At 35.3% G+C, this 11,619-nt stretch overlaps 1 protein-coding gene across 1 annotated transcript in view; it reads right to left on the reverse strand.

Annotated features, from left to right (window-relative positions):
* Nucleotides 1–11,619, reverse strand: part of CEP120 (centrosomal protein 120) — a 36,767-nt gene that overhangs the window by 11,320 nt on the left and 13,828 nt on the right. Inside the window, exons 10-17 of the mRNA XM_015821841.1 lie at nt 9,964–10,113; nt 8,587–8,769; nt 6,667–6,763; nt 6,440–6,580; nt 4,024–4,113; nt 3,259–3,351; nt 2,638–2,799; nt 968–1,090 (exon numbers count right to left, since the gene is read on the reverse strand). Coding sequence (XP_015677327.1) covers nt 968–1,090; nt 2,638–2,799; nt 3,259–3,351; nt 4,024–4,113; nt 6,440–6,580; nt 6,667–6,763; nt 8,587–8,769; nt 9,964–10,113 — 1,039 coding nt within the window. The remainder of the gene's footprint in view (nt 1–967; nt 1,091–2,637; nt 2,800–3,258; nt 3,352–4,023; nt 4,114–6,439; nt 6,581–6,666; nt 6,764–8,586; nt 8,770–9,963; nt 10,114–11,619) is intronic.

An 11,619-nucleotide genomic window follows, 5' to 3' on the forward strand; every position in this document is an offset into this window, starting at 1 on the left:
TTTCAACAAGCGGGCCTGACCTAGGGTGAGTTTTAAATAGGGACAATTTTTAAACGATTTTAAAGAGCCACAGCTACCAATATTTGGGTTTTAATTGGTTTTTAGCAGGGGAAAATTTTTTTTGTACGATGTTTTAATATGCTGTGAGCCGCCCTGAGTCCCATGGGGAGAAGGGCGGCATACAAATTGTGTAAATAAAATATGAAAGATCATATTTCTGTAATAAATGACTACCTGCCTTCAAAATTAGCAGAAAATAGTACACTCTTTGATTTCTTTCTTATAGTAATTATAGTTCTTTCTTATAGTAATACTGCCATTTGGACTTCTAAAATAGTCCATTCTTAAACCTACTTCTGCTTTAGATATGAAAAACTGAATTATACTATTGGTATACTATTAGTATACTATTATACTATTGGTAGCTTCTAGGCCCTTATGTTGTTAATATTAGGTTAATAAGGTACTAATGTACTAATATACTAAGCCAGGGGTCCCCAACCCCCGGTCCGTGGACCAGTATCAGGCCGCGGCATGCCAGCAACCGATCCGCACAAACAAGCAAAGCCCCATCCGCGAGATGCAGGCAGCACACACCCTCTGGTCTGCAGAAAAACCTCTCTCCATGGAACCTGTCCCTGGTGCCCAAAAGGTTGGGGACCTCTGTACTAAGCCATCAAAATAAAGCTTTGACCTAGAATGAATCATGATTTTGTAGTTATCAATAATAATTTGAAAAATGCATCAATACATTAATAAATAAATCACGGCTTACAGAGGGATACTATCACTGGCTGTTTCCCTGTACAGTAACTGTTACTTTGCTTTATCCACATTTTGGCGGCTGTTAAATGTAAAACTGATTTCCTGCTTTTCTTAAATGAGTTATAATGCTATTAATGCATGCTGTGCTTTCAGAATGAATACAATTGAAAAGGAGGTGGGATTAGAAGTTGAATAGCTGTACCTTCTCTAAAGTTAGAATGCCTATTTCTGATTGCATTCGGACTTCCGGTCTGTTACTTTGTTGCTCCTTATATTGGTGAAATTCTTTCTCCAGAGCCTTATGCTTGTTTTCTGCCTGGTATAGCTGTTTTCAGAAACAAATAATCTGAATGAATTTAACACTTGGATGGTCCATAACACAGAGCTGAGAGGAACATTTTTTTGGCCAACACAACAGATATTACATTTATAATATATGCTCATAGCCCCCCAAATTTCTCCAGAACTTCTGAAGTCCTCTAGAAGAACAGATTTAGAGGGAAAACAGAAAGTGCATCAGACACAGTTCTTTGGTAATATGGATTTATCTCTTTGATTTGCTCATCACTGGGTGGAATAAAACCATTCTTGGGGAAAATACATATACCTTGCTTATGAAAGTTAATTAACTTCAAGTTAAACTCAGCAGAATCTAGAGATTCTGTGATGGCTAATGTGTATACATGCGATTGGACTTTCTGGCATAGAACAACACTGAGGATAATTAAATACAAAATGGCTTTAATAACTATTTATCAATCTCAGTTCTGATTAACTTCCACTGTTATAGTTTAGTTTCTGCACTAGTAGTGATGTTTCTTATTTTCATATAAAGCATATGTTCCGTCTCCAAATGCACAAAAAAGACACCAGCTTCACAATACAACGTAGAAAGCTATTAAATATATTTTTGGAGAACATTTGAAGTCAAATCAGAGAATTTCAAAACTTCCCTAGTATGTTAAAAAAAAAAAGGAAGCAAATATTTGAAGATAAAAATGTTGTGGTAAGAATGTGGGAGTTAACTTAATGTCTCTATTAGGGATAGTACAGCCAGATGTTTGGCTTGACCATTAAAAACAATTTTTAACGTTGTCTTTGTGTGGAAGTTCTTTCTTAGAAAATATGCCGGATCTCTGCTCTTGTTTCAAGTGGCGGCAGAGGAGAAAATGTACTGCTTTTTGCTTGGCTTTATCTTTTTGTGTTACTATCAGCTGATGTTGTATTGTCTTATCCTTACATTTTATATTAACAATTTAATTGCTGAATATGAACAAAATGTACGGCTTTACTTATGAATGGCTGCAATGAAGTTTAAAACAACATATGACTAGGAAAAAAATAATTCCTATAAACAAAGAATGTACAAGGCAGCTCCCAATACACACATATGCACACACACACACACACACACACACACACACAGATGGGAAAGCTGTAGGAAATGAAAAATGTGGATAAAATCCACATGACCAAAACAAACAAAAATGTAATCGATCCAAAAATGTAATCGATCCAAAAATGCTGTTCCGTGAGGTTTTTAATGTCAAGTCCTCTCAAAGCCTGACGCTGAACAATTGAGAAACTAGTGTTAAGTAAATACAGTTGATCTTCAGGATTAAAGAAAGGGATGCTTTAGTAAGCAATGCCATTCTTAGATAATTTAGACCAGGGGTCTTCAAACTTGGCCCTTTTATGAGGAATTCTGGGAGTCGAAGTCCACAAGTCATAAAAGGGCCAGGTTTGAAGACCCCTGATTTAGACATTTATTAATTGAATTGAGAGCACTAGTAGATTTGCTTTTAAAATTTATATCTATTTCTAGAATTAATGAATAATTTAGTTAAGTTGGAAAATATAAACAGCACGTACTTGTTCTTGTGCACGGATCTTGTCCTCCTCAAATTGCCTAATTCTCACCCTTTCCAACTCAATCTGGTGTGCACATTCTTGTTTGACTCGCCGTATTGTATCTTGAACTTCCTGCTGATTTCGTTCATGTTCTGTTTGGAGCTCCTTCTTTAACCGCTGGAGCTTAAAATGAGTTTTTATAAAAGCAATTTGAAAACACACATTCATATCTGAGCAACTTAATATTTGGCATTACTTTACAAATGAGTCCATTTGTTTCTCTGTACTCTCAAAAATCACTGCATATAGCTAACTCTTTAACTAACTTTTTTAACAAACTACATTATCACTTTATCCAGTTATCTTTATCTAGAGAGCTTGAAATAGGTCTTAAAACATTTGATAAAAGTATGCAAAGATATACCTTGTCAATCAGCAAAAGTTACACATAGAAAATAAAATATGGCATTTTATGCCAATTTTCAAAGGATCTATGAAGAAAAAAACCCAGATCCATATTGCTGGCAAAAAGTATAACACAAAAATACTTAAAATTACTGGAAATCACTGTGAGAAAATGATTGTTGCTGGTTTTTTTTTAATGTACTGTACAATGGACAGCATAGTTTGGCATCCATTTACCTCAGTTTCAGCACTGACAAGCTGTTTTTCACGTTTTTCTAAGTCAGTTAAAGTTTTTTGAAGTTTTTCTTCCAAAACTGTATACTCTGCAACCTAAGGTGTATATAGAAGAAAGTAAAGTACACAAAATGGGAAATATTGAAATATTTCTAAAAAATTAGCCTAAATATTGTCCTTTTAGTTGAATGTCTCATAGTTTTGATACTCTAACTTTTGAAGAAGCAGGACAGAAAGAGGATTGGTGCTTTTGAACTTTGTTGAGGAAAACTAATAATACCACGGAAACCCAAGAAAATGAATGATTAAAGATGCACAATTAGGCTCTGCCATACATACTGAATTCTGAAGTATCAATATAGATTATCTGTTTTTCTAACAATGGCAGACTACCTTAATTTCTGTATCAAAAAGAAATCAAAAGTTCCTAAATTATAACTCTGTGTATGTCTTATTTAATAGTCTTTCAGACTTGGTGAACCATTTGTATAAAATGAATGAAATGGATTCCCTGTACCTCCATTATTGTTTAGAGAAAATAGACATTTTTATACACTTTTTATGCACTTAAGAGGAATAAAAAATAATGCAGCTTAACATGTGAATAGTAATAAATTCTATTCTATTTTTAAAATGAGCTACCTATAGTATTTTTATGCAATTTACCAGTTACAGAAAATTCTTGGTACTGCTCCTATTTAAAGATTATCATGGTAAATGGTTTCATAAGACAATGACATATGAGAATTCTAAAGTGAAAGCACTTACTTTTTTCTTTACCAAAGCTTCTCTTTCTCTATCCCTTTTTTTCCACTCTTCTGCCAGGGCCTGCATATGAGCCAACTCCTTCTTCTTCAACTACAAAAAGCACTGTTTTGTTTTATTTTGAATAAAAAGACAACTTACACAGTTCTATCATTAAAGCTTCCACTTATTATATCATGTACAGTCCAAGTTATCAGCTATAACAACGAATACTTACATTATATTTGAAGACCCATTACCAATGGATAGTTCCTTTAAGTGAAAAACTAAATCTAATGAGTCATTACTGACAAGTACTTGTGCACGTACACCATATAATTTGTATTTTTCTGGGTTTCCTCCTGGTACTTAGTTTAATATGTAGATTTTGCAATATTATAAGAAAGTCCATGAATAGGAGATTCTGAGCAGCTAGATAAAAACATTAACAGTAATATTCTGGACTTCCAATATATCATAATGAAAATCATGATCTGTAAGAGAAATTGCCCGTCTAAATCCCCACTCTAGTTAAGCATTTCATGAGAATAGCTAAAATTAGATAATTTAAAACCTGGTCAAATCCTGAAGCAATAGCAAGTAAACATTTTTTGAATATCTATCGTGGTCATTTTGTTTTATGTATTCTGCCTATTTATCTCTTGGAAGAATAGTTTTTGTAATTTTACCCCACATTAATCACGTGATCAGTGACCTAAAAAGCTCTTATTCATACCCTAGAACTCAATCATGGATCTCTCTGTTTTACCACACCTTGGTTATGTCTACGTTCAATTAATCATTAAATGTGTACCTTGCTTTATTGTCTAAGAGATATTCATGACATGCATGAATATTTTCTATTTTTCCCACAACAAATCCTGGAGGATAAGTTGGATGGAGACATTGTAATTCACTGGGTGATTCACCATACATCCACCTACCAAAGCAGCAGATTGCTTTTTATACTGAAAAAAGCAGATTCCTGCACATTCCACTGCCAGATACTATAAAACGCAATCTGCTGCTTCGGTGGGTGGATGTGTGGTATCACCCAGTGAATTACAATGCCTGAAGGTGGCTTTAAACCTCTCTCTCTCCCAGGTCCTAATCCAATACTTTAACCAAAACACCACACTGGCTTTCCTCTGTGCTTTTAACCTCTACTTTTCAGTTACTCTACATTTAAGTATTGACAGACTTTGGGAACAATTTGATGTTTCTGATTTTTGTTTATACCGTGTTTTCCCGAAAGTAAGGCCTACCCCGAAAATAAGCCCTAGCTTGATTTTTGGGGGTGGCCCTAATATAAGCCCTACACCAAATATAAGCCCTAGGATGGGGTGGGGGTGGGGGTAGAGCTGCCCCATGTGCCCTGCACCCACTTACCATTGCAGCCTGCCTCTTGATGGTCCACATCTTCTACAGCAGCGGTTCTCAACCTATGGGTCACGACCCCATTTGGGGTTGATCGACCATTTCACGGGTCGCCAAGCAAGGCTGTCCGCCATTTTTTCCCCTTTTCCGGCGGGTGCCTTACCTCCCTTGAGCTGGGCCAGCTGGTGGTCGGCCTGCTCCGTCTCTGCCGCTTGCCAGCTACGCCTCGGCCGGCGCAGGGGGTGGAACCACGCATGCGTGGCGCTCCCGGGCAGGGAAAGTCCTCGACTTACGACCGGTTTGGTAGTCCTCGACTTACAACCGGTTTAGTCCTCAACTTATGACCGGTTTAGTCCTCGATGTACGACCAGTTTAGTCGACTTACGACCGGTTAGGGGTCGCGGCATTAAAAAGGTTGAGAACCACTGTTCTACAGCATCCCCCGGCCTGCATTTCTGGAAGGCCTCTGCAGCTGAGAACTGAGCTATGGAGAGAACCGAGCTATGGATTCAATTCCTAGCTCAGTTTTCGGCTGCAGAGGCCTTTCCGGAAGGCCTCTGACGGTAAAATGCAGACCAGAGCTCCATTCTCAGCTGCAGAATGAAGCTGCTCCTTTGGCCACACAAGAAGTGGGCTAGCTGGGCAGGGCTGTTGTTGCCGATGCCACGACATGAGTGGAAAAGACAACTCCTGAATATAAGACATGGTGCCTCATTTGGACGCAAAAAAACAAAAATAAAATAAGACCAGGTCTTATTTTTGAGGAAACATGGTAGGAAGGCTGCATTAAGAGCCTTCTGCTTCTAGACTTGCCTTTTGCATTGGGTATTGCCACAACTAATGTTTTCCTCTTTGCTTATGCTACTTGGTTACCTTTTATGTATCAGCCTGATTTTTTTTTATATTGAAGAATTCCAAACCATGTGAAGTATTCATTCATTGTGCTTGCCCAACATTACAGCAAATGCAGTTGTATGATGTAGCTAAAGGACTGGAGGTTATTCTTTCTTTCACTCATCTAAGTAAATCCACAGTTTAACAGCTACAAAAATTATGAAATAACCTGATTCTCAAAAAGATCTTCTTGTAGCTCCTTCCACATTTCTAGTTCAAGTGCTGCTTTATATTCCAGTGTTTCTCTTGGTTCAGTATGGACTTCAGGCTGTACTTTAGGAACTCCTAGCAGCTCATCAGCACCTAAACACTAAACACGGAGTACAATAAATACTTTCAAATGATTTCTAATGGAATGCTTTCTCTCTCAACCTGAAATGAAACATATTCATTTACCCGAGAAGAATCAGACACCAGAACTTCATGCATTTTCACAAGTCCATAGTCTTCTAGAGTCACTATATATGAAAGATCTGCAATCTTGTTGCTTGGCCTATAAAGCAAATAACACATTTTAGCCATAAAAGAAAGTTCTTGCACAAACAATAAAAGAGAGAGATAAACATTTTTCAATTATAAAACTACATAGCTATCATATCTTGACATTAAACAGGATTTCCCTCTTAATCCTGGAAGTATGTTTTTTTTTAAAAAAAGCATTCTTTTATATTGCTATTCTTAAGACTGCCAGAATTTCCCAGACTCTTCTAAAAGCTCAGGTTCTTACATCTTGACATGATTTTTTAAAAAATTGAGATAACTTGGTACATGCTGAAAGACCAACAGGATTTGCAAGATGTGTTACATTTAAACAAAAAGCAGAGAATTATTTTGCATTAGATTTGCTGGCCCATGCTCCAATAGGAGACTCTGATGATGATTATTAATCCTATATATTAGCTAGACTTTTAATAGTACATCAAGTATGTCCTCAAATTCTATTAGTATTTATCTTAAGATATATCCATATGTACTTCAATTGTATATAGCACGACACCCTAATTTAATTAGTCCATATAAGAGTGCTAATGTTTTAAGAATAAAAGTCTTAGCCTTTTAAGCTACTCTTTCTTTTCTTGAACAATTAGGAAAACCAGTTTAAAAATCCAAACCAAATTTTTTGACATCCTGTAAAATCTGCAAGTATGGATATAGGTTGACAAATCTTGATGAATTATAGGCTCTTTTAATTGTTTTGGTTGTGTCAAAAAATGAAATCCTCACTTGGCAAAACCTTTATTTACAGTTTACATTCCCCACTCATTTTCATTAATACCTAATAATTCCTTATGCAAGTACAATAAAATATTGAGTATCTAGATATAAGAAAAACAAATATAAACAGGATATCTGAAATAGTCCAACCTAAGCAGAGAACTAGCGTTAATTACATTAGAAAATAGAGGAAAATATTTCCCTGCATCAGGGGCTAAAGCTAATTAGATTTGAAGCAGTGCCATCTAGTGGCTGTTATATTTGGCTACACGGCGATTCATGATTTATCTTACTAGCAATACTGAAATATCAAATCTAAATGATCAAATACAATTTGGAATTCAAATTCTCCTAAAATGAAAAAAGGTGTACAAAGTATTAATGCACTATATTAAGTTATCAAATAAGTATTAAATAATGAAATAATTTAATAAATATTACATCATTAAAAACAGATTTGTAAAGTAGAAAAACAGAAAAGTAAACTCTTCAGTCTAATCTATATAAAACTAAATGCTGCATTTTAATTACAGGCAGTCCTTGCTTAATGACAATTGGCACCAATTCCATTGCTAAGCACTACCGTCATTAAGTGAGACATCATGTCACAGTAATGAGGTTACAACTTCACTTCTGTGATGGTTGAGCAAATCACCCGCAGTTGTGAGGGGAGTCAAGGGAGGCTTCTCCATTGACTCTTCTTGTCAGAAGCCAGTTATGAAGCACACAAATGGCAATCATGCAATTGGGGACGCTTTGACAACTATAAATGTCTTCCAACGGTGAAGGGCTCAAATCTCGATCATATTACCTGAAGGATGTTGCAACAGTCTTAAGTATGATCGGTCGTAAAGTTATTTTTCAGTGCCCTTATAACTGAAGCAGCTGCTAAGCAAGGAAGTTGTTAAGCAAGCACTACCTGTATAATACAGAACGTGTCAATGGTAGTGTTTCTAAACCTTAGCAACTTTAAGATGTATGGAGTTCAACTCCCAGAATTTCTCCACCCAACATTAAAAACTGAAGTCTGTTCATCGTAGTTGTTGAGATTTAGAAACACTGATCTTTACTGTAGGAATCCCAATTTTTCAAAATATTTACCCCTGTGCGGCTGTAAAAGGAATAGTTTCACTGAAGGTCTGACGCCAACACTGCTCGCCATTTCCTCCTAGAAAACGTGTTTTTTCCATGGCCAAAATCTTTGAAAGCTGGAGTCTTGCAACTCCTAGAAGCAAGTCTTTAGTTGTTTTATCTTTATGCCACAGTTCCACCAGCAGTGGTAACCTGAAATACAGGAAGAAAATAGGTAATTTACAAGAAACTACTTTTTTTGTCAGTCTATTTTTCTCAGTGGAAGTATGCATCTTTTATTTTTCAAATGTCACTTTGCTTGGAATTAAGATGCAAACTATAAGTACTCTAACCTGGTTATACAGAAGAGGAACAGAAGAATGCAGTAGACAACTATATTTTTTCCCACAAGTTAAATTATTTTAATTAAATTGTTTAGCTTTTAATATAAACAAATAAGCACATATTAATTAAGATTGTTTTGCTTTTAATATAAACAAATAAGCATAAGTAAATGCTTTAAAAATACAATCACTTGAAAATTTAAAGATACACATATTTGTGATTTACCCAATTGATATGGCAATTCATCCTAAAAGAAATCAAAGTACTACAATATATTTTTAGACATCATCTGCCATTTTATGATTTACGATTCTAAAAATAGGAGGCAATTTTAGATTGGAACTTCAATGCAGTTGTTATTTTAATTTTTCCATTCCATTTCCATTGATATTTGAAAGCTCATTGTAACATATTTGCATTGTCACAATAGCTATCAGTGTTCATAAACACGCTCTGATATATTTACTTTTTCAATTGACAAGTATTATTTTCTAAAAGTACATTCAGTTTAAAATAAGCGTTGCTAGTTTTATAGGCTTCAGTTGTTTAATCTGGGTCACTACATGATAAAATACAGAATCCTTTTCATGACAGTAGCAGGCAAAGATTGGAATACTGGACATATAATGAAATCCTTTTTTCCACCATGAATTTCCTTACCTGACATGCTGCTCCCAAGAATAATCTTTTTTTTTAAAGGCCTTGTTAGTGGCTACAAACAAGAATGACCTTTTAACCAATTAAGGGGCTAATGAACAATATTAGTAAAAGCACCAAAAGAATAGTAGTACTGATATGTCAATAACCAAAACCTCCTCCCTCCAAGATTAGAAGCACAAATCCAAATGTCCATTAAACTGTTAAAGCAGCAGGAGAAAAAAGTGCCAAAATTAAACTGACATGGCTATAAGGGCCACCATGTTGTGTTAACAGACACGGCTATATGGGCCACCATGTTGTGTTAACAGAGAAACATTGTGTTCCAATATACCATACAGTTTGCATAAAAGTGAACATATTTATGTATCCATTATTAAAACAATATCTCAGAACATAAGTTACCTGCAAAAGGTATCTTGAAGCTGATGGGGCATAGTTGCAAAATCAAATGCACAGTAAGATTGTGGAAGAAATACTTCCATGTTTTTTCTTACTTCCACAGGAGGATTTGTCATAATGGGTGCAGCACTGCCAAAAAATGGATATGAATACCTATGGAGGAAGAAAAAATTAATGTCAAATCAATCTGACCATCAGTAATGTTAAGCAAATTTCAGGAAATATATTTTAAATTCAAAGTACTAGTAGCTTAATAACATCTTTGGACTTGAAAATGGCAAAATTCAGTATTAATTACAAAATTTGTCAGGGAGACTGAAGTAATAGTAACCTCACTACGCGTCTGTAGGTCTCATTTTATTGCAATACATCCAGAGATGTATTGAGCAGAATTCTATTTATGAAATGGGGATTCCTTGATATCGCAAACAAAAAAACTTGGGATAGTTTTTTAATATATCTGCATAAGGATAAAAAAAAACTAATGAAAGGGAAAGGAGAAAAGGGGAGGAAAAGAGAAGTCTATATTCTACCAGGGACACAGTTTTCCCAAAGACCACTGAATAATTAAGTTTTTGCAGCTTATTTTCAGCAGTGATCTCCTTCCCTCAGATGAACAGAGCTATATTGTGTATTAGCTTAACAGTCCCAGATCACCTAGCAGTTTGGAAGTATGCAAGTGCAAGTAGATAAATAGGTACCAATTAAATGGGGCTCATTAACAAGGGCGACGGTGATGTCAGTGGCTAATCCTTTCAACCCAGAAGTGCCACGGGATGGGACTCCTAAAAAGAATTATTTAGTTCGTACTAGAGACTTTTCCTGCTGCTGATGGCTATTTTTAAAACATTAACATATTAAATCTAGAACAGCATCTGATGGCATCACCATCTGTTCTGCATTTTCTATCAGGTTGAAAACAAGATCAAATTTAAGTCTGTACAGGAGATATATAGTGATATTTTGAATATGCATATCACAATTCGGTCTAATATTAAAGACTTCAGGGGAGATAAATTTCATTTGGGCTTTTTTTTCTCTCCTATAAAAACATTCTTCCCTGTATTTATATCCCAAGGGGTATTTAATGTCTAATAGAATGGTCATATTCCAAATCACATCACATACGACAGAATACTAAAAGAGGTTCAGACAAAAATTAAATCCTTCCATTACTATTTAGTGATGCCCTACCTGGAAACTAAGTGGCTACAGCAGTATTTTCAATTGTAAAAAGTACATAAAATAAAAGGAACTTTGAGGAAAACTGTTTACAAAAAGAAACTAAAATATCTGCATTCTTCAAGAGGTACTTTTCCATAAATACCATTTGTATTCACATAGTATATTAAACCATAATTTGCTTTAAACCAGATTTACTAAATAATCCACAAGCCGCCCCTAGATTAGTAACTAAACTAAGTTAAGCTATAAATTATACTTTACTACTAATAATTTATTTTATTTATTTATTTATTTAATTTAATTTATATGCCGCCCTTCTCCCGACGGGACTCAGGGCGGCGCACAACATACTTAAAACCAAAACATATATACAATCCCCCCCTTAAAACCGAATTAAACCAAATTTAGAGTTGCGTCTTTCAAATTCCTAAAAAACCCAATATAAAATCCACCCTAGGTCAGGTCCGCTTGCTG

This window comes from Protobothrops mucrosquamatus, unplaced genomic scaffold, assembly GCF_001527695.2.
Source record: "Protobothrops mucrosquamatus isolate PMUCROS unplaced genomic scaffold, P.Mucros_1.0 scaffold1407, whole genome shotgun sequence".
Classification (NCBI taxonomy): domain Eukaryota; kingdom Metazoa; phylum Chordata; class Lepidosauria; order Squamata; family Viperidae; genus Protobothrops; species Protobothrops mucrosquamatus.